General features: G+C 42.6%; 3 protein-coding genes across 6 annotated transcripts; 1 reads left to right on the top strand and 2 right to left on the bottom strand.

Annotated features, from left to right (window-relative positions):
• The first annotated feature begins 396 nt into the window (after window positions 1-396).
• pla1a (phospholipase A1 member A) lies at window positions 397-5,297 on the top strand. Of its 2 annotated transcripts, XM_020459290.2 has the most exons (11): window positions 397-866; window positions 1,074-1,284; window positions 1,408-1,585; window positions 1,677-1,785; window positions 2,255-2,356; window positions 2,534-2,626; window positions 2,864-3,019; window positions 3,453-3,542; window positions 3,715-3,823; window positions 4,040-4,195; window positions 4,307-5,297. In XM_020459290.2, exons 1-11 carry the CDS (start codon window positions 797-799, stop codon window positions 4,395-4,397), a joined length of 1,365 nt encoding a protein of 454 aa, XP_020314879.1. In that variant the 5' UTR covers window positions 397-796; the 3' UTR covers window positions 4,398-5,297. The 2 variants fall into 2 exon arrangements, with proteins under 2 accessions (XP_020314879.1, XP_031654871.1); XM_031799011.1 differs by having other exon boundaries at window positions 750-866; window positions 2,255-2,626.
• LOC109869279 (popeye domain-containing 2-like) lies at window positions 4,962-19,792 on the bottom strand. 2 transcript variants are annotated; one of them, XM_020459314.2, is made up of 7 exons: window positions 19,722-19,792; window positions 19,115-19,235; window positions 18,893-19,002; window positions 16,054-18,212; window positions 14,781-14,889; window positions 13,903-14,511; window positions 4,962-5,960 (listed from the first exon to the last, which is right to left on the bottom strand). In XM_020459314.2, the coding sequence occupies exons 4-6, from the start codon at window positions 16,548-16,550 to the stop codon at window positions 13,951-13,953; spliced, it is 1,167 nt and encodes a 388-aa protein (XP_020314903.1). In that variant the 5' UTR covers window positions 16,551-18,212; window positions 18,893-19,002; window positions 19,115-19,235; window positions 19,722-19,792; the 3' UTR covers window positions 4,962-5,960; window positions 13,903-13,950. The 2 variants fall into 2 exon arrangements, with proteins under 2 accessions (XP_020314903.1, XP_031654886.1); XM_031799026.1 differs by having other exon boundaries at window positions 14,043-14,511.
• On the bottom strand, window positions 17,999-20,395 carry LOC109869289 (cytochrome c oxidase copper chaperone-like). Of its 2 annotated transcripts, none has more exons than XM_031799101.1 (4): window positions 20,286-20,395; window positions 19,115-19,235; window positions 18,893-19,002; window positions 17,999-18,212 (listed from the first exon to the last, which is right to left on the bottom strand). In XM_031799101.1, the coding sequence occupies exons 1-3, from the start codon at window positions 20,311-20,313 to the stop codon at window positions 18,918-18,920; spliced, it is 234 nt and encodes a 77-aa protein (XP_031654961.1). In that variant the 5' UTR covers window positions 20,314-20,395; the 3' UTR covers window positions 17,999-18,212; window positions 18,893-18,917. The 2 variants fall into 2 exon arrangements, with proteins under 2 accessions (XP_031654961.1, XP_020314930.1); XM_020459341.2 differs by lacking the exon at window positions 20,286-20,395 and adding an exon at window positions 19,722-19,829.
• Window positions 20,396-22,892: the final 2,497 nt, after the last annotated feature.

Below are 22,892 nucleotides of genomic sequence, written 5' to 3'. Positions count from 1 at the left end.
TTTCCCGGTCTGTTCTCACTTATGACCACTCAGCCTGACCCATTTGATTTCATCAGAAATAGATGGAGACTGACACCGTATTCTCAATCCCAGACACAATAGGCCTACATGTCCTTGACCTTGTTCTCCAGAGAGGAGGATCCTTTTCTTAAATAAAAGCTGAACTACTGCAGTCTGATTAGAGTTGCAGGTCCATCTATATAGTCACATGGATGAGTATAAGGGTAGACTAGTCTGAATCCATTGCTGAAAAAAGGAACTCACCATGAGACACAGTGAGAATGTCACCCTCAGACAGCCAGAGTTTAGTATTAAAACAAACAGGTATTGATCACCAGTGAGGTCATGGATTCACAACCCCCCATATAGACTAAGCACTGGGTCCTAAACAACACACTGACGAACGACTGGAGCAGGAGAGGTATGTGGGTACGTTTTCATAAGGCTAGTTTACTGTGCCAGCTGAGCTTTGCGAGAAAGCAGGGAAGGAAATTCTCCCAACCCCCCATCTCTGTTACTGTGTAACTAACTATTTCAATGCCAGGCATTGTGAAATAACGTTGTGTTCAACTTCATTCTCTTAAGTAGATTCCTGCCCTTTTGTGGCCACTGTTAACCGGTAGAGGGTTGAATGACATTTCTAGAACCAAAGTGAGCTATTGCATAGCTACAAGGACTGCTGAGAGGGAAAAGAGAGTTTCCAAAGCTAAGGATCTGAGGCACAGTTCACCAACACATTTCACCAACCTATCTGGTAAAGCAAAGTTACCATTCTTGATACTCTTCTTTCAAGACAATGGGCTGGAAACTGAAAACAGTGCAAACTATTCTCAGTATTCTAGCCTTCTACATTACATTTGCAGTCGGTAAGTACAACTCATCTCTATTGCAGAAGCTTCTTCCTAATACTATTAAATTAATATACTAACCTTCCTCTAAGCATATTTATTATAGCATATGCTATGTCACTGTCGATGTAAAGAAGATTTTCTTTTGTGCAAATGGTGCATTTGTTGTTGTTGTTGGTGTTGTTCTCCAGGTTCTTTATGGACATTTCTCCTCTGAACCTGCAGGGGAAGATGAGGAGCCCAGATCAGAATGTGCTGACTTCAACAACATGACCTGGCTGGAGTACCATCAGCAGGGCAGCAAGCTACAGGTGCAGTACCTGCTCTTGACACGCAAGAATACAGACTGTGCCAGCCTCTTCAGTCAGGACTTCCTCAGCAACAACACCTACTTCAACTCCTCCCAACCCACCAAGATCATTGTCCATGGATACAGGTAAGGAATAAGGGAGGGAGGTCAAAAACTTGGCAAGGTATATCTATATTCTACACATAAAACGTATAAGTTATCTCTCCCTCCCTCCCAACCTCCACCTCCCCTTTCCTCCCTCCCTCCCAGGGCTCTGGGCAGTAAGCCATCCTGGGTGAAGCAGCTGGCCCAGGCTCTGCTGCGGGTGCAGGATGCCAACGTGGTGGTGGTGGACTGGGTCTATGGGGCCTCACTCGCCTACCACATGGTGGTGGAGAACTACAAGGAGGTGGCCATCCAGATCTCTGTCCTCATCAACCAGCTCCAGGTCAGGGCCTCCTCATTTGCTTATGTTTACACTGACAGCAAATTAAGTTAAAAGTAATGAAAATAAAGGAGGTCTGATGTCTGTCCCACAGAACCATGGATGCAAACTGGAGTCATTTCACTTCATTGGGGTTAGTCTTGGGGCACATGTGTCTGGATTCGTGGGGACCCTGTTCAAGGGCAAGATAGGAAGAATTACAGGTGAGCTCCATCTGTGTCTGACCCATTAACAGTTCCACAGGGCACCTTCTGTCTGCAGAACAGGGCTCAACAGGGCCAGACAGAGACTGGTCACCACAAAGCAGGCCAGTCACTCACAGACCCTCTCATCTCTGCCAATCTGACTGAATTAGGCTTTCAAAGAGAGAGACAGCTCTGGAAAACAACAACAGCTGATATTGAAAGGCAGTGAGCTGAATTTGTGAAAGAGGGAGACGTTACCCTTCTGAAGTCACACAACGACACAATAATACATATGATTGTCTGTCTGTACACTATCGCTGATGTTTTTGTCTCAGTAGAGGCCTTCAGCGCTGTGATATGAAGTAGTCTGAATGCTTTAGTGCAGTAGTTCACAGGCGCTCTGTGTGTGTATATTTGTGTTTGTCATCACTGTCGCTGATGCAGTACTCTATCTATCCCCCACTGACCTTTGTATCTCCTGCTGTAGGTCTGGACCCGGCTGGACCCATGTTTAAAAGAGCCGACACGTTTGGCCGTCTTGACCCCTCAGATGCACTGTTTGTGGAGGCCATCCATACTGACTCCGACTGTGAGAGAATAGGCTACACACAAATAATCATTGTTATTGCAAAGAGATTTCTGCTACCATTCCATCTTTTCCTCTTAGGCCTACTCTATTTCAAAAGTCTCACTGTTCACTGGAATGATAATATGACAATGTCCTGGTATCAGCCATTCGACATCAATTATCATCCTTTTCTCTCAGATTTCGGCATCTCCATCTCTGTCGGCCATGCAGACTTCTTTATAAATGGCGGGATGGACCAAGCAGGTTGCTCGCGCTCCAGGTCTACGTCAAGTAAGTACGTGTTTTTGCCGCCAAAATGCTTCATTGGCAAAGAGGCCTAACCTAAGTGTGTATGAATTTCAATATAAACTTCAGACATGTCTTTCAACTTAAACAACTGTTGATGTTTTTTGATTATTCACTAACTAAACAGTAAGCACTATGTTTACTAGCCTATAGGCTATTTAGTGGTAAGCTTCTGGCTACCTGAGAATCTTCGTTTGTGATCAGTTCTTGTCTACTTTCCAGTGTATAGCTATGTGATATGTGACCACATGAGGGCGCTCCACGTCTACATAAGCGCACTGAACGGGACCTGCCCACTGACTGGCATCCCTTGTTCCAGCTATGAGGACTTCCTCAAGGGGCGCTGTTTAGGCTGCCCAGGCAGATGTCCACGAATAGGTAAGGACATCATCAACATTGAACTATTTCCCCAGATATTATACCAACCTGCTGTCTGTGAGTACGTTGGTCATACAAATGTAAATATTATAAATAGCCACCTTTTACATGTAGCCTAGAGTAGACTATGCACAAACTATTTTGATCACGTGTTTACATGGGATATTTTGGTATTATTCAAACTTCCCAGCACACTTTCCATGTTTACTTTAGTCAGGTTTCACTCAGTGAGAGATAGGGCAACTGTCTGACCTAGTTAGTGTCATGTCTGGTCTGGGCACACTGGCGCTGCTGATGCAGTGACAGACTGATACAGATAAAGCAGTAAATGTACTCTGGAGGCCTTTCATCTGTCATAACTGTGATAGGAATGGCTATTTTACATCTTACTCTCTCTGTCTTTTGTATGTGCATGTGTCCTTGTGTGTTTCAGGGTTATTGGAGAACAGTGGTTTAACAGTCTTTCCTCTTCCTCAACCAAAGAAGCTTTTCCTCCTGACAACCTCTGCACCTCCCTTCTGTGGTGAGTAGCCAACATTTACCTCTATGTAAAAACACAGACTGGCTGTCCATCAGACAATTGTTGGATGTTCATTATGCCCACTACTTTGACCCCACAGTTGAATGGTTAAATACAGCAATATCTCATGTGATGATGATCAAGTTACATCCCGTCCCCTCCTCCTCTTCCCCAGCCCATCACATCCTGGTGCAGCTGGAGGTGTTCCTCCTGGACAAGAGTGCTGAGGTGCAGGTGATCCTGAGGACTGGGGGACATCCTGAAACAGAGCAGAGACTCAGGCTGTAGGTACAACCACTAACCCTCACTGTTAGAGACCAAAAAAATGTATACACAGTATGATACGTAAACATGGATTATATTCTCAGTAACAGGCATGCTGTGTGTGTGTGTGTGCGTGTGTGTGTGTGTGTGTGTGTGTGTGTGTGTGTGTGTGTGTGTGTGTGTGTGTGTGTGTGTGTGTGTGTGTGTGTGTGTGTGTGTGTGTGTGTGTGTTTCAGACAGACAGACGGCACCATGTACAGTAGGGTGATAGCCCACCCAGTGCCACTGTGTGAGATAGACTCCATCCAGCTGAAGAACACTGGAGCGCACTTCTACAGGCAGGGAGACATCCACGTTGTGTCTGTCTGCATATCAGAATTCCCCTCTGTCGGGTATAAGTCCTTTCATCTATTTAACACACATACTTTCACACACTTACCTACACCACACACAACATTCCTGTGCATGCATATGACACTGTAACTCATGTGTTTCTCTTTCAGAGAAGTGAAGCCATTGTGTGTGAAGAAGATAAACGTAAGGCGAGGATCTCCATGGAACCATGATTTCGTACAGCTGTGTGAGAATTACTGATGTAGTAAACACACACAGATCCTATGAACCAGCATGTTTCTTTCTCTCTAGCAACCTCCCAATAGTCTGAAACTGTCTGTGTCCTTTCCTCATCTCCTTTCCTGTATCATCAATGATGTGGAATGCTTTGATAGGTCTAAGCAGTAAGGAGGAAGCCTATCCTTATAGTTATCATTGGGAATGAAGGAAAGGAAATTAGAAGAGTTTTACTGGGACTAGCTCACGCAGAAACACACACATGCAGCTAATAGCTCCCATTGCAAACAGCTACACACAAACTTTGCCATCCTATAACCCTAGTCATATGTTACTGATGGACCACCTACAGCCAAACAGATTCCAGAACAGTTCCAAACTACTGCTTTACATTTCTTTAGTATATTCTAACAGCATTAGTATTGATGTACATAATCATTCCGACGCAGCTGAATGTTACTTTATTCAGAGCTTCTGTTGAAGCAAAACAATAAAAGGGTAACTCTGGAATGTGTGACTTTTGTCTGTACTCAAGGGCTTAACTCTCTGAGTTCTGATAAGCAGGGGTGAGCAACATATTCAGCAACAAATGTGCAACAGTGATAACTGATTTTTGAGTGCCTCGTGATGATAAACTTGGAGACAATATTATTTCTGACAGAGGATGAAGGAGAGAGGAGACAGACAAAAAAATGACAGGAATGCATTTTCACCAAGAGCTTTATCAAGAAACATTGGCCCCATGAAAATATATGTATATGTAGTCCCATTTTTATTTACAAAAACATAACACTCTTGTTCTATTTGAATGACTAAATAAATGTACAATGTGTGAGACATCTCACATTCACATAAACAAATGCCTGTTCCATTTGGAATCGTGTTTTGGAAAATGTGAGTATGAAGATAAATCCCTTTCTAGCATGTTGTCTGTCAAACTTTATTCTCTCAGATTATGTCTGCACAAACAAACACGATTAACGTGCCCCTAGCTAGCCAACCCAACCTCGGGTGTTAAAAAAAAAATACACATGATTGCTTTAATGTTGAATCATAATCCTATCTAACACAATATCCACATCAAAAGTCTTTCCATCCAGATGAATGGGAGACATGTGAGTGAAATAATAAAAAGAGGTCTGTGACCTTAACTAATAAATTCAGATTTATGACATAATTCTTTCCAGTGTCCAGGGTTTCACTCTTTCCTATATTGTCACGCACAGATGACACCAGAGAAAGTGAGGTAAGGTGAGAGAGTGGGATTTGGTGTTGGGGAGGTCTGATTCCACCCAGGGCAGTGATGGTTGTGTTCCAGGTCATCTTTTTTGCAGTCGCACTGCTCATCTCAGAAGAATGCTAAATGATATTAATGTGGTTCCTGAGATGTTAAACACTTTGCCAGGTGTTGTGACATCTGATAATCTGCATAGCCTGACTGTAAAAAGATTTCCTGGAACGTGTCCACTGTTTCCAATCCGGTTGAAACCATCACAGCATAGAGGTGTCCGGTAGGGGCCAAGGGAGCTCTCCCTCTCTGGTATCGCAATGGTAGACTCCCAGTGGTTTCCTCTCCTGTGGAATCAACTGAGAACACCGGTCATTGACAACTGGTCAGTCTATCATGAACTGTCAAGAAACACAAGCTGAACTGTTACTACGGCAACATACCTAATGGCAGGCAGTTCATATTCACCTTGTCCAAGTATAGAGAGTGTTTAATCTTCCCCTAAATGTTATGTACACGCCTTACAGCTCAAATACAGTATAGTGTCGGGTTGCAAGATGATCTCACAACAAAAGCTCCCATTGGTCGAATTACATTGGCATAGTCTTCACATTCCTGACACCCGAACTGGTTAACAGTGAGAGATGAGGGATATATTGACCTGTGATGTGACACTTACCTGGTTTCCATCCAACCATTTAATGCAAATGAATTACTTGACGCATGAAAAAAGTCACAACCGGGCTGATGGGAATAGGAAATGCCGATACAATTTTATAAATGTCGACAGAATTTGCTCGTTTGACATGGGGGGATCTTTTTGTGTAAGTAAAATTAATTATGTGAGAAATGGCTACAGATTAAATCAGTTATGTATTTCACAGCCAACTGGGCACAGACATCAGTTCAAAGTCTAGTTATGATTTACATTTGGTTGAGTTGTCAACTAACGTGAATTCAACATGAAATCAACAAAAAATATCACCATGTCATTGGATTAAGGTTAAAAATTGGGTGAAAAAAAATAGGAAATGTCCTCATGTTGATGACTTTTTGCAAATCAGATCAGTTTTCCATGTTGATGTAATCTTTTTTTTTTTAAATGACGTGGAAACAATGTTGATTCAACCATTCTTTGCCCAGTGGGAGGGTGGTTAAAGTGCACGGTGATGAGCTTGCTGCTCCTTTCCAATAAATATCGAGGGTCTTATTCTGGTGACATAATGATCATGCTTGGCTGTGATTTGACAAAAAAATGATCTCGCTATTATCCATAATATTCTCATCATGTAAGTAGCCTGCCCGCACTTCATCTGCGAGCTGCTGGATAGAGCACATGTGTCAAGATCAGAGTGGGCATATTTGCTATATAACACAACAGTTTTTGTGAACAAAACCATCAGCAGAGATAAAAATACAATAGAAACCCATTTAACTTGCATTTTTATTTATTTAATACGCACAGCCTTTTATCCACAATAAGTTTGTTTGATGGAAACATCACTGGTGGGAGAATGCAGATTTTAGGATATTCGCATGAAAATCTGTCGCCAATTGGATGGAAACCTAGCAAGTGATAGTGGAGTGATGGGCTGTTCTCTAAGCATGTCTGGTCTCTGCTTTCACATGATCCACATCCCTCTCCCCTCTTTCATACCTCATCCCTCTCGAAACCTCACCCCTCTGCTTGCCGTAGCCACTGGCTAACTGACCATAGACTGTACATGAAGGTCAGCAGCTATTACAATGACAGCAGAGCCAGAGCCCTCCACCCTCTACCCAGCAACTATCCTGGAATCCAACCCCCCTCTCCGCCCGAAACACGATCTGACCCGCGATTGGGTCAGGGAGGATTTTGGGATAGCTAGGGAGGGGGCAGTGGGTAGGCACGTGGATTAAGTGCATGGCACTGGATCTCTGGCTGCCAGGATATCCCAAAAGTTTCCAGCAGGCTCTAATCCTTGTCAGACAAAAACACACAGCTGACTGCCAGCATCACACCCCCACCCTGCTGTCTCCCCTTCCTGTTCCAAACTACAAACCTCCAACATACATACAGATGGTACCCCATCTGTCTGAACCAACATAAGCTATCAGGGTCACTGTGAGGTAAACGGCTTTGTAAACGGTTTCATAAACTGTAGCACAAAAGTATCTTTCCTCTGGCCTGAATCCAGGCAGAAAAGGGCAGTCTAACCTAGGTACACGAAAACAATCCAAACACACACACTCTCCACCCATCCTCAGCAGGACGTTAGCTACTAAGAGGGCAGGCCACACACTGGGAGAGGAGTGAGGGAGAAGCTGCAATATACACTCCCCTACATATTTATTTGGACAGTGAAGCTCAAACTTTAAATTTGGCTCTATATTCTAGCCTTTTGGATTTGAGATCAAATGTTTTCTACAGGGCATTCGGAAAGTATTCAGATCCCTTGATGTTTTCCACATTTTGTAACGTTACAGCCTTATTCTAAAATGAATTACATTGTTTTTCCCCCTCATCAATCTACACACAATACCCCATAATGACGACAAAAAAAAATGTATTAATAATAATAAAAACTTAAATAATACATTTACATAACTATTCAGACCCTTTACTCAGTACTTTGTTGAAACACCTTTGGCAGCAACTACCACCTCGAGTCTTCTTGGGTATGATGCTACAAGCTTTGCACACCTGTATTTGGAGAGTTTCTCACATTCTTCTCTGCAGATCCTCAAGCTCTGTCAGGTTGGATGGGGAGCGTCGCTGCACAGCTATTTTCAGGTCTCTCCAGAGATGTTCGGGTTCAACTCGGGGCTCTGGCAGGGCCACTCAAGGACATTCAGAGACTCGTCCCAAATCCACTCCTGTGTTGTCTTGGTTGTGTGCTTAGTGTTGTTGTCCTATTAAGAGGTGAGCCTTCGCCACAGTCTGAGAGCTCTGGAGAAGGTTTTCATTAAGGATCTCTCTCTACTTTGCTCAGTTCATCTTTCCCTCAATCCTGAATAGTCTCCCAGTCCTTGCCGGTGAAAAACATCCCCAGAGCATGATGCTGCCACCACTATGATTCACTGTAGGGACGGTGCCAGGTTTCCTCCAGACGTAACGCTTGGCATTCAGGCCAAAAATAGTTCAATCTTGGTTTCATCAGACCAGAGAATCATATTTCTCATGGTCTGAGAGTCCTTTAGGTGCCTTTTGGCAAACTCCAAGTGGGCTGTTATGTGCCTTTTACTGAGAAGTGGCTTCCGCCTGGCCACTCTACCATAAAGGCCCGATTGATGGAGTGCTGCAGAAATGGTTGTCCTTCTGGAAGTTTCTCCCATCTCCACAGAGGAGCTCTGTCAGAGTTACCATCGGGTTCTTGATCACCTCCCTGACCAAGATCCTTCTCCCCCGATTGCTCAGTTTGGCCGGGCGGCCAGCTCTAGGAAGATTCTTTGTGGTTGCAAACTTCTTCCATTTAAAAATGATGGAGGCCACTGTGTTCTTGGGGACCTTCAATGCTGCAGAAATGTTTTTGTGCCCTTCCCCAAATCTGTTCCACGACACAATCCTGTCTCAGGGCTCCATGGACAATTCCTTCGACCTAATGGGTTGAGTTTTGCTCTGACAACTGTGGGAATTATATAGACAGGTGTGTGGCTTTCCAAATCATGTCCAATCAATTTAATTTACCTCAGGTGGACTCCAAGTTGTAGAAACATAAAGGATGATCAATGGTGGCCTGCCAAGTGGCGCAACGGTCTAAGGCGTTACTACAGACCCGGGTTCGATACCGACCTGTGACGCAACCGGGAGAATGGAAACTGGCTCTAACCAGAATGGAAAGAGGAGTGGGAGGCCCCGGTGCACAACTGAGCAAGAGGACAAGTACATTAGAGTGTCTAGTTTGCTGCCTAGAAGGCCAGCATCCCGGAGTCGCCTCTTCACTGTTGACATTGAGACTGGTGTTTTGCGGGTACTATTTAATGAAGCTACCAGTTGAAGACTTGTGAGGTGTCTGTTTCTCAAACTAGACACTCTAATGTACTTGTCCACCTGCTCAGTTGTGCACCTGGGCCTCCCACTCCTCTTTCTATTCTTGTTAGGGCCAGTTTGCGCTGTTCTGTGAAGGGAGGAGTACATAGCGTTGTACGAGATATTCAGTTTCTTAGCAACTTCTCGCATATAATAGCTTTAATTTTGAGCCTGTAATCAAATCCACACAAATGCTGACTTGCTGACCAGACCGGACACGTCGCGTGAGCGAGTGTTGCAAAATAAATTTAGAAATCCATGTTATTCAATTATTGCACCCACACTGCTCGCGGACGAACGTATGCATTGCCAAGGGCTAAAATAGAACTCATTCCTATTTCTGACGCAGATCGCGCTGCAAGTCCTGCCTCTCCCATCTCCTCATTGGTTTATAGAAGCAGGTACCTGCGTGCCATCTCCTCATTGGTTATACCCACGTGGGTGATTGAAAGACTAACTGTTTTGCCGGTAGTCGTGGTAATACAATGAAAGTTTAGATGCGATCACCATTTAAATTAAACGATGAAAAAGCCTGGAAGTACGAGAGATGACTAGAAATGATTCGGTTGGCCGTTTTATGTGTGGATTAATTGTCAGAGTAGAGGTCCTTGTGCATTTCAGGTAAAATAACAACTCAATGTTTATATCCCAGGACAAATTAGCTACCAACAGCAAGTTAGCTAAATAGGACAAATTAACGTTAGCTAGCAAGTGCAAGCTAACTAGCTAAATTGCCATAGATGGTTAATGCTTTTCAACCTGTCCCCAAATGAATGTCATTGGTTCAGAGTTTGTTTTGATATTTTAACCTGCTGTTTCATGATTGCGTTTGGTGTGGGGGGGGCAAAATACATTTATGCACGATGGCGCACGCACACAGCCGGTTTGGGTTCCGTGTGATGCTCCAGATACTCAACTAGTCTATAGAAGGCCCGTTTTATTGCTTTTATTAATCAGAACAACAGTTTTCAGCTGTGCTAACATATTTGCAAAAGGGCTTTCTAATGATCAATTAGCCATTTAAAATGATAAACTTGGATTAGCTAACACTACGTGCCATTGGAACACAGGAGTGATGGTTGCTGATAATGGACCTCTGTACGCCTATGTAGATATTCCATTCAAAATCAGCCATTTCCAGCTACAATAGTCATTTACAACATTACCAATGCCTACACTGTATTTCTGATCAATTTGATGTTATTTTAAATGGACAAAAAAATGCTTTTCTTTCAAAAACAAGGACATTTCTAAGTGAACGGTAGTGTATGTAAATAAGGTTTTTATTTTTATATATATATATATATATATATATATATATATATATATATAAATATATATACATATACATTTGCAGACATTTCTAAAAACCTGTTTTCACTTTGTCATTATGGGGTATTGTGTGTAGATTGATGAGGAAAAACAATTATTTGATCAATTTTATAATAAGCCTGTAAGGTAATAAAATGTGGAAAAAGTCAATTGGTATGAATAGTTTCATAATGCACTGTATGAGGAGACAGTACAGAATGTCACCATTTATTGGAGGGTATTTTCATATGTATCTGTTTTACTGTTTAGAAATTACAGCACTTTATGAATCTGTCCCCCCATTTGAAGGTGTCATAAGTATTTGGACAAATTCACTTATAGTGTATTACATTTAGTCAAAAGTTTGGTATTTGGTCCATATTCTGAGCACACAATGACTACATCAAGCTTGTGTCTCTACAAACTTGGATGCATTTGCAGTTTGTTTTGGTTGTGTTCAGATTATGTTGTGCCCAATAGCAATGAATGGTAATAATGTATTTTGTCACTTTTATTGAAGCAAAACATGCTAACCTCTCACGGTTACCAATAACAGGGTCAGTTGGCATTTTGGGGGATTATATAGATTGTTTTCAGCCATCTACACACAATAGCCCATAATAACAAAGTGAAAACAGGTTTTTAGAAATGTTTGAAGAAAATGTATTGAAAATGAAATACAGAAATATTTTATTTACGTACGTATGCACACCCCTTTGCTATAACGCTCCAAATTGAGCTCAGGTGCATCAAATTTCCTTTGATCATCCTTGAGATGTCGCTACAACTTGATTGGAGTCCACCTGTGGCCAAGTCAATTGTTTGGACAAGATTTAGAAAGAAACACACCTGTCTATATAAGGTCCCACAGTTGATAGTGCATGTCAGAACAGAAACTATACCATGAAGTACAATGTCTGTACCTCTCCGAGATAGAATTGTGATGAGGCATAAATCTGGGGAAGAATATAAAACCATTTCTAGAGTCCTGAAAGGTTCCAAGAGCCCAGTGGTCTCCTTCATTGGGAAATTTAACAACATAAAAATGGAACTATCCAGACTCTGGTTTGAGTTGGCCGTACGACCAAACTGAGCATCTGGGCAAGAAGTACCTTGCTCCTTGGATGAGATGGGAGAATCTGCCAGAAGGACAACAGTCTCTACAGAAATCTGGGCTTTACAGGAGTGGACAGATGGAAGCCACTCCTTAGAAAAAGGCATGTGAAAGCCTCGGAGCATAAGGCAAAAGTTGCTGTGGTCTGATGAGACAACTGAAGTATTTGGCCTGAATGCAAAGCGCTATGTTTGGAGAAAACCAAGCACAGTTAATCACCCGTCTAACACCATCCCTACCGTGAAGCATAGTGGTGGCAGCATCATGCGATGGGGATGATTTTCAGCAGCAGGAACTGGGACACTGGTAAGGATAGAGCAATGAATGGAGGCAAATATAGGCAAATCCTTGATGAGAACCTGCTTCAGAATGCAAATAACAGACTGGGGCAAGGATTTACCTTCCAACAGGACAAGGACCCCAAGTTTACAGCCCAAGCTGTAAATGGCTTCAGAACAAGAATGTGAAAGTCCTTGAGTGGCCCAACCAAAGCTCAGACTTAAATCCCATTGAAAATCTATGGAAAGACTAAGATTGCTGTTCAGCGCCACTCCCCAACTATTTTAAGCGCTTGAGAAAATCTGCAAGGAAGAATGGGAGAAAATCTCAAAATCAAGATGTGGAAAGCTGATAGAAGACAACTCAAAGCTGTAATCGCCGCCAAAGGTGCTTCTACAAAGTATTGACTCAGGGGTGTGAAAACATATGTAAATAAGATATTTCTGTCATTAATTTTCAATATATTTGTAAACATTTCTTAAAACATGTTTTCACTTTGTCATTATGAGGCATTGTGTATAGATGGGTAAGGGGAAAAAAATCTAACCCATTTTGAATTCAGGCTGTAACAAAATGTGGAACAAATCAAGGGGTATGAATACTTTCTGAATGCACTATTTGCCACTAACTTTCTCACAATTCATTTATGATTATCCGTAATCATGGTAGCATCCACATTAATGTAGAGGTGTTCAGAAACATATTCTATTCTTATTTACACTAAAAGTGACTCAAATTACAACATTATTTACCATTAATTTCTATTGGGCACAACATAATCCAAAAACACAACCAAAACAAATTGCAAATGCAGCCAACAAGTTTGTAGGGTCATGAGCTTGATGTAGTCATTGTGTGCTAGGAATATGGGACCAAATTTAATACACTATAAGTGGATTTGTCCAAATACGTATGACACCTTCAAATGGGGGGACTAGAAACATAAAGTACTTTCATTTCTAAATGGTAAAACAGATATGTATGAAAATAGCCTCAAATAAAAGGTGGCATTCTGTACTGTCACCTCATAAAACATTTGATCTCAAATCCAAAATGCTGGAGTATAGAGCCAAATTAAAAGTTTGCGCTTCACTGTCCAAATAAATACGTAGGGGAGTGTACATGTAAAGAATTAGAACAGCTAAAGTTTTGGGGGTGGAGAGTTTGAGGCTTCAGATCTACATTGAGATGGAGTGAAGGTAAACTTTAGAAACAAGAGACAGAGGCCTTTGGGGTTGGGTGGGTACTCAAGAGGCGAGGTGTCCCAGTTCTGCCAACTCTTTGATCAATCCAATGTTCTTCCTCTCAGGCCCATTAATTTTTACCAAAAAATTTAGCGATTTTACTAACTCACTCCCTAAACTTTCATATAATTTTAGAAGACGAAAGAGCAAGCAGTGCATAGCCTCTGTATAAGATAGATTGAATATGTAAGATAACAAACAGAAAATCATTGCAAAGTTGAAATGAGGTTCTTTACCACATGGCATGGCCAGTTCAAAGCTGGATTAGTGAGTGGACACAGCAAGTATAACACACACGCAACCCCTGCCCAGCCCACCCTCTCACTGCACACAGGTGTACTTACATGTATCTTAAGTAGTGGCCCAGTGTGTTAGCTCCAGCAACCTGCCATCTACCTCAAATAATCCCTCTCACTCCCATAATCCATTAAGGACCCGGTCATATCCGCAAAGTCTTCTAGGACCAGGCTGGTAGAGTCCTCACCAGATGGCATCTCCATGTCTGAGGGCTGGCGCTGTGATGGTTGGCAGGGGGTTGGCCGAGATGGGGTGGTGGTCTTCTCTCGGATCTGCAGCCGGGGGGTCGGGGGTGTTGGAGGCTCTGACCTCTGGTAGGCTGGAACCGGGTCCACATCTACCACTGCTGCTTCCTGCTGTTCCACTGGGGCTACCTGGTCCCTGGCACTCCCACTACCACTGCCGCTATAGACCTCCCCCTCGCTGCTCAGGGAGGAGGGGGCCAGGACGTGGTAGAGGCTGGGCAAGCGGATGTCGAGGCGCACGCCGCTCTTTGCGAAGAGCTTGTCGTTGAGTGAGTAGAGCTTGTCGGCGATGTCGCTGCCCAGCATGATGGAGAAGAGGCGGGCAATGTAGCGCTCCTTGGACAGAAGCATGTAAAGGCGGCACCGACGCCATGAGATGTAGCGGCAGTCCGTCTCCGCTGTCAGGGTCACCTGAGGTTCAGGGTGATAGAGGTTCAGGGTGATAGATGATCAGGGTGATAGAGGTTCAGGGTGATAGATGGTTCAGGGTGATAGAGGTTCAGGGTGATAGAGGTTCAGGGTGATAGATGATCAGGGTGATAGAGGTTCAGGGTGATAGAGGTTCAGGGTGATAGATGATCAGGGTGATAGATGATCAGGGGTGAGAGTGAAGAGAAAGGCTGAATGTTCATAAATCAATTAATTACTGGATGAATGAATAGCGAGCATTTGTCCAGTACCTGAAAGTTCCCCTCTTCGTTGGGTCGGAGAGACTCCCACTCAGGAGAGTCCAGGAACTTGTGGGGGAAGATGTAATGGAGGAATTGTCCATCCAGAGACACACGTATCCTACCAAGGAGAGCAGGAAAGGACAAGATTAGTAAGAGAGAAGGAGAAGGGAGAAAGCATGGATAGGTGATGATGAGAGAAGTGAGAGAAGGAGAAGATGCACATAACTAGACTTGATCCAAAACCTTGAAACAAGTTAACATGAATATCTCTGTCCTTAACCTCAAAACTCAAGGGAAGTGAACCAAGAGAGAAAAACATCTATTCTTGGTTTACAAGTCACAGACATGCCCTCAGTGCTCTTTCAGGTATGACTTCATGTTTATGGCATTCATTTGAAGTCAGTGAAACCTGGAATTGTTAGTCATAAAAATGGCATAAACAGATGTCATCTTATAACAACAAATGTTATTTGCAAACAATAGTTAGCTATCCTGGTGTATGAACATTTAATTTTAGAGGTCGTATAGGAGTTAGTTTACTGTGTTGGTACACAACCTCAGGAGAGCACCAAATATAAAGCTATCACAACAACTTAGCAGCAGCCACCAGACCTGGGTGAAATACATCATATTGTTTAAATGACTTGAACAGCGCTTCATTTAATTTGCCTGGTACAATGGAACCAATGGTTTAGTCCCAAATGAGCTAAATCAGGTACACCTCAAATACTTGAAAGTAAAATATTTGACCCAGCTTTGGCACCCTGCCACTAAGGGGAGCAAGTACACTACAGTGAGTCAGTGACACAAATACTCTGTATTTTACAAACGTCTGGGGCTGGGATAATATAACCACACCTTCCCAAACCCAACATACACACATTAAATTCAATCTTAGCCAACAAGCAACGGAGTCACTCCTTAGGACACATGACCTCTTGAAAGTGTTCCATGTTTAATTATATCGTTGGTAAGTAATATCCCTCTCTCAGGTTTCCATGAGCCCTAGTTTGGGTCATTGTTGTTGTTTGACAGACAGATCAAGAGATAAAGCACTATGTGGGGAATAGAACACTAACCACACTCAGAACATTAACTAGGAACACTCACAACAACATGACAATCTGACATCAGCAATTTAACTCAACTACAATTTACTGTTACTCCAGCAACTTAACTAAAACAAGACTCCAGTCTTTTCCCATATCTACAGTAGCATACTACCAAGAATGAACACTGGAATTGGGACTTACACTGGAATGTACACCTTTCCCTCACTCACCTCCCAGACAGCAGAAAGGAGAGCTGGTCGATGGGCGTCTTGCCCTCCACCGCATACGTCTCCTCTACCCCTAGTGCTAGCACTTTGTTCTCACAGGCCCCCACAATATCTTTGAACACCTGTACGGGAACGTCCAGGGGCTGGTAGACGGCTGAGTAGAGGGCCAACAGCTCCTCGCTGGCCAGGCCATCCTGTTGCAGCCTGTATATGAGGTGGCAGATCTGGAGCCCACAGGCCACCAGCAGTAGCAAGTTCCAGGTGAACACATCCACCCCACACATGGTCATCCAGCCCCACAGGGCCAGGCAGGTGAAGGCAATCGTCAGGAAACCAAATATGAACAGGCAGCCATAGGCGCCGCTGCCTCCCATGTACCCAAGGAACAAGACGGTGTTGCCCAGGTGGTAGAAGGCCCCCTCAGTGTTGTTGGTCCAGCCATCGCATGGCGGATGGCCGTAGAGAACCGCCTCCAACAGGGTGGAGTTGTCTGCACACATGGTAAGGGAGGCTGTTATTCCAAACCAAACATCTAGTTGTTCAATAAGTTTAAAAAATGTGTTATATTCCAAAGTTTACAAAAGATACCAGAGGTCAAAGCTGGTAGAAAAAGGTTGTCCTCCACTAAATCTTGAAGTTTTTGTTGCTTTATCAGTGAGACTGAACAATTGTCACTGGAGTTGGTCTATTTCTCATAAGTTCAGTCAAAACTGAGAAAACGTTGAAAAAAATTGTTCCCTTTTCCCTTACATAGAGCTGGAGTACACGATGTGTCTTTATTCGGTTATTACACCATAAACACAATTGGAATGGATTTCTCACATTGTGCGTCTCTCCCTCCCTCTCGTCCCTTCAATGATTTGTCTGTCTATAGATTTTCTATTTCTCCTCACCAATTTGTTTGCTCTGGAGTGCTCACAGTTGGCAGCAGAGAGAGAGAGAGAGGAGAGAGACCCCTAGAAAGATAACCATGTTTGGAATTGAAACCCAAGGAGTACAGCCACAGACAGAAAGCAGACCAGCTACTTAACATAACACTGCTGGAGAGAGGGAGGAGTGAGAAGTGACAGAGTTTATTAGTCACATGTGCAGAGCAGCAGATGTAATTGCAGGGTACAGTGAACATTTTATGCTCCGGACTCTCCTGGGTGCATATAGTGCGGCTCTGGTCATGCCTCCAGGTAAGTCACACCAAGAAGAACTCTCCCTTCGGCCAGACCTAAACAATGTTTTCACCAGAATCACTATTTGCCCCTAAACCTCACTGGGCTAGAGAGGGGCTCTGTTGGGTGCATATTTAGAGATTCTGAAATAGGTAGAATTACAGAGTAGATCAGGTTTACATAATGAACCCCCTTCCCCCATAGTTGACAACCATGCCCAGTCAGAGGACTAGTCCAAGTGTCACTGGAATAGGGGTCGGGTGAAGTGAGTGGCTTTGACCATACCCCTTGGGATATCGAGATACAAAAAGTTGTCAGACTAGAACGTGCCTTCACACCACATAAGATGCATCCATTTGCTCTGACCTCTGCTGTTAAAAAAGCATACATTAAAAAGGTAAAGAATATTCCAGAGTGGACTTTTCCTTTATTTAAATATATGGCTTTTGGAATCCAGCACCCCAATACTTTCTACCACAAACATTTGAGCACACCAATTCCTTTTAAGAATTCAGATGTGCCAAATTTTGGCTGGAGCAGAAGTTATTATAAGCCAAAGTGCATACCAGAGCAGTTGTCACCAGAACATCAAAGGACCGTCATACCAGGACGTTTTTGCAGGGTGACAGGAAGTATAGCCGGCCGTTTTGTAGTTATGTATAATCGTGTATAGTTATGTCTATGGTTTAGCATAAAATTAGGATAATATTGCATCCCTAACACTTCCTACCTGTACAATTAATTCAATTGCTTTTCATCCTGCCATATAAAATCAAGTACTCGAGTCAAATTGCATAGGATATTTATGTCACTCAAATCAGCAGAACAACATTCACATAATTCTGAAATTAAGAGTATTAAAAAAACATGTCACTCAGTGGAACATATCTTCCATCATGACCATCTGTGCAGCGATCACATCTTCCTTTCATGTTGAGGTATAAATAAAAACACGAGGAATATCCCAGGTCCCTTTAAGACAGCCAGCCAGCAACAACACTGCAAGAGGAGAACATTAGGTGTCAACTTCAACAGAAATAAAATGAATACTGATCAGAATATTGAAAAACAATGGTAATATACACACGCCTGTCCCCAATCCTGATGCAAGCATCCTTTATATAATTTACATTTAAGTCATTTAGCAGACGCTAAGAGCATCATACAGTAGTGAGTGCATACATTCACACTTTTCCCCCCTTCCATATTGGTCCCTGTGGGAATCGAACCCACAACCCTGGCGTTGCAAGCACCATGCTCCAACAACTGAGCTTCACGGGACCTCCTTCAAGTCAATCCCAGAGAAACAAGTCCTGCACCAACACCAAAAGTTCTTTGCTGCCATCCATAAATAATAAACACAACAGCAGTTGTTCACATCAGCAGTTTGATCAACTTTAGCAGAAAAGACAAAGGGTAACATGACCCTACAGAGGACAGTGAAAAACATGCAAAAGACAGGTCTGCAGTCGTTGAGTCACTGCAAAGCTGAACTGCAGCATACAAGTAAAACCACTGGAGGATCCATGATAAACCAGACAAGCAAATTCAATACATACCTCCCTCTAGTGCCACACCCACTCCTATTGCAATGAGCTGCATCTAGGACATAATGTTTCTTTTCACAACACAAGAGGCTAAATTAATATGAGAGTTCTGCTCCAGGGCATGACACTTACCAATGACTCATTATATAAAGTTATATTAAATCTTGAATCCAAGCGCCCTCATACAATCCTTATGTGCCTCGATGAGATCTGTGCAACTTTCTTCGCCCTTCTCAATGATGCTGAAACATAGGAAATTGTCATCAGCAACTGCATACTCCAAAAACAAAGAGTCCACGAAATACGTTCACTTTACAAGAATGCAATTCAAGTTCAAAGAAATTGTAAACATACCACGCATCCCTAACTTTCTTCGTCTCTGGGCACGCACAACAGGGTTTCATTGGTTTCTTCTCCGTGCCCTCAATTGCAACCGGCTCGACGCTGGCAGCAGATATGGTGGACATTTTTCTGGCTGTAACAAAGTGAAAATTGGAGACAATAAACGGGGAAACAACGTAGCGAGTCTCTTTGCACGAGGGGATATTGATACATGCATTATTAACATTCCTAAATATATTATAGTAGCTGCCAATTTGAGAGCAACATTGTAGCTAGCTATTAACTCAATACTAACACTTTCCTATAGTAGCTGTCAGTTTGTGTTAGATTAACTAGCTAGCTATAATATCACGTTGAAGTTAAACTTCCAAAATCATAGCCAACTAAGTTTGCTATTTGCTAGGAAACCCCAAACCATCCAACCTGTGAAAGAATGGGCTCTGGCTTATAAAACACACGTCCGGGATGCTAGCTATAGCCGACCAGCTAACAACTACTGTTAGCTAGATGTTGGAGGAAAAAAAATAAAAAATCACTCATACTGAAAACTCTTACAGTTCTCCCACAACGTTTATTAACGAACAGCACACTAGTGGAAATAATACTTTATGTAACATACTTAACTAGCTGGTAAGCCCTCTTGCACAGCGACTCCGATTCACGTATGTCCTACTCTGTCCTTCCTTATACAACATGGTTGAACCAGGCATGTCTTTAAATGGCTGCGCTAAGTTTCTGGGACATGCAGTTTTAATTTCCGAGCTGCAACAAATTGAATTGACAAGTGTAGGCCATTCTACACTTACCCTGTATAAATATCCCAAATGGAATTCCATTATGTGGTGTTGACGTTTTCTCATGCACAAATATTGTGGAATGGTTTAGACTTAATTTTCCAATGAGGAAATTTTATTTAATTTAGGCCTATGGTAACAGTATAGACTTTACGTCCGTCCCCTCGCCCCGACCTGGGCGCGAACCAGGGATGAACCTCTGCACACGTCAACAGTCACCCTCGAAGCATCGATACCCATCGCTCCACAAAAGCCGCGACCCTTGCAGAGCAAGGGGAACCACTACTTCAAGGTCTCAGAGCAAGTGACGTTACCGATTGAAACGCCACTAGCGCGCCCCACCGCTAACTAGCTAGCAATTTCACATCGGCTACACATACATGCGTTACCTGGATCGCGTTCAGCAGGACGCAACATTTTGTTAAATTCAGATATAAATATGCTATGTAGAGTAAGGAATCACGTCCATAGCATTTATATCTGCAATGGCTGTGTTGGAAAGCGTCAAAACTGTATAGAGCAGCACAGTGGAGGGGTCTTAATACCCATAAAACCTAGCGGTCAAACAGGGAAATGGTTCCAATCGTTTATACACCATTCATTTTTCCCATTGGTGATTTTAGAAGTACTTAAAATAAGGTCTGTGTTTTGTGTAGGCTTACCATGGCGTGACATTCTGATAACCATGTAAATCTCTCCCAGACACGGTAACTTTTATCAATATATTCAGCTTCTAATTACTCTCATATTTGAAAATGATACTTGGCATTGAAGTAGACATGCAAGACTACAAATCCCTGCAAGCTCCTGCATGTCATCTCTTGCTTAGACCTTTGCTAAACAGGTATTGTGTCAATTTAAAACTGACATAAGACAGTTAACAGAATTGTCAAAGACATTTTGCCAATTTATTAATTATTACTTTTAGCTAGCATTAGATTGTTAATCCAGAGATTCTAACCTTTGCGTTGCTTCAGCAGTCTCGTCCAGATCACCATGGTATTTGGAGTTCTTTATGATAGCCACATTAGCAGCTAAATAGCATAATTATTGGGGGGGTAAATACAGCCGAATATATTGATAAAAGTCACCTCGTCCTAGAGAGATTTACACGATTATCAAAACGTCACGGCAGGGTAAGCCTACACAAAACACAGCCCTTCTTTGAAGTGTTTCTAAAATCCCCTTTGGGAAAAATGAAAGCTGGAAAAACTATTTGAACCATTTCCCTGTTTGACTGGTAGGTATTATGACCCTATTATAAACTGGGTGGTTCGAGCCCTGAGTCCTGATTGGCTGACAGACGTGTTATATCAGACGGGTATGACAAAACATGACAAAACATATCATACCACGGGTATGACAAATAATAATAAAAATGAGTAGTTATTTAGTTGCCTGCACTATCGGCTGCAATGTCGAACAAGCCGTGTGTGAACTTTTCAAAGTTCTTGACCTTCATGTCTTAAAGTAATGATGGACTGTTGTTTCTCTTTGCTTATTTGAACTGTTCTTGCCATAATATGGACTTGGTCTTTTACCAACTAAGGATATCTTCTGTTACCCACCCCTACCTTCTCACAACACAACTGATTGTCCACAAATGAACTTTTAACAAGGCACACCTTTTATTTGAAATGCATTCCAGTTTACTACCTCATGAAGCTGGTTGAGAGAATGCCAAGAGTGTGCAAAGCTGTCATCAAGGCAAACGCGGCTACTTTGAAGAATCTCAAATATAAAATATATTTTAATTTGTTGAACACTTTTTTGGTTACTACATGATTCCATATGTGTTATTTCATAGTTTTGATGTCTTCACTATTATTCTACAATGTAAAAAATAGTAAAAATAAAGAACAACCCTGGAATGAGTAGGTGTGTCCAAACTTTTGTCTGGTACTGTATATAATTATAAAATCATTTCTGGGTAATAATTAAGTATCTTACTGTAATAGTTTCCCATTAAAATTGACAAAAATTGTTTTATCAATAAATAATTTTGCTAGGACTGACTGGGAGTGTTCTCAGTGGGGAGAGAAAACGGAAAACTAGCTGTTATTGCCAGATAGTTTTGGAACAATCTTTGTTATTGGTCTATTAACCAATTTTCCACCTGGTGCCAAAACTCCTGCCCATGCAAACATGCTGATTAGAAGGTCCTGTGTAGATTGTATTTTCAACCAGCAGATATCAGGGAATAACACTGATTTAAAAAAAAATTTAATCAGCTGTTGTACAATATAATGCAAAACACAGAAAAACTGAATTTTGACTGCACAGACCCTTTAAATAATGATGGAAAGTCATTGTGACATTGTAAAGCTAATTGGCTTTTCTTGTTGTTTTGTGTTATCCAGGAGATCCTGACAGTGATGTGTGGGGGCTGTGCTTTGGCAAAGTGGGTGGGGTTATATCCTTCCTGTTTGGCCCTGTCCGGGGGTGTCCTCGGATGGGGCCACAGTGTCTACTGACCCCTCCTGTCTCAGCCTCCAGTATTTATGCTGCAGTAGTTTATGTGTCGGGGGGCTGGGGTCAGTTTGTTATATCTGGAGTACTTCTCCTGTCCTATTCGGTGTCCTGTGTGAATCTAAGTGTGCGTTCTCTAATTCTCTCCTTCTCTCTTTCTTTCTCTCTCTCGGAGGACCTGAGCCCTAGGACCATGCCCCAGGACTACCTGACATGATGACTCCTTGCTGTCCCCAGTCCACCTGGCCATGCTGCTGCTCCAGTTTCAACTTCCACCTGACTGTGCTGCTGCTCTAGTTTCAACTGTTCTGCCTTATTATTATTCGACCATGCTGGTCATTTATGAACATTTGAACATCTTGGCCATGTTCTGTTATAATCTCCACCCGGCACAGCCAGAAGAGGACTGGCCACCCCACATAGCCTGGTTCCTCTCTAGGTTTCTTCCTAGGTATTGGCCTTTCTAGGGAGTTTTTCCTAGCCACCGTGCTTCTACACCTGCATTGCTTGCTGTTTGGGGTTTTAGG

Source organism: Oncorhynchus kisutch, linkage group LG2 (assembly GCF_002021735.2).
Source record: "Oncorhynchus kisutch isolate 150728-3 linkage group LG2, Okis_V2, whole genome shotgun sequence".
Lineage (NCBI taxonomy): Eukaryota > Metazoa > Chordata > Actinopteri > Salmoniformes > Salmonidae > Oncorhynchus > Oncorhynchus kisutch.
Note: the sequence above shows the minus strand (reverse complement) of the source record. Positions and strands in the feature narration are given on the sequence as shown.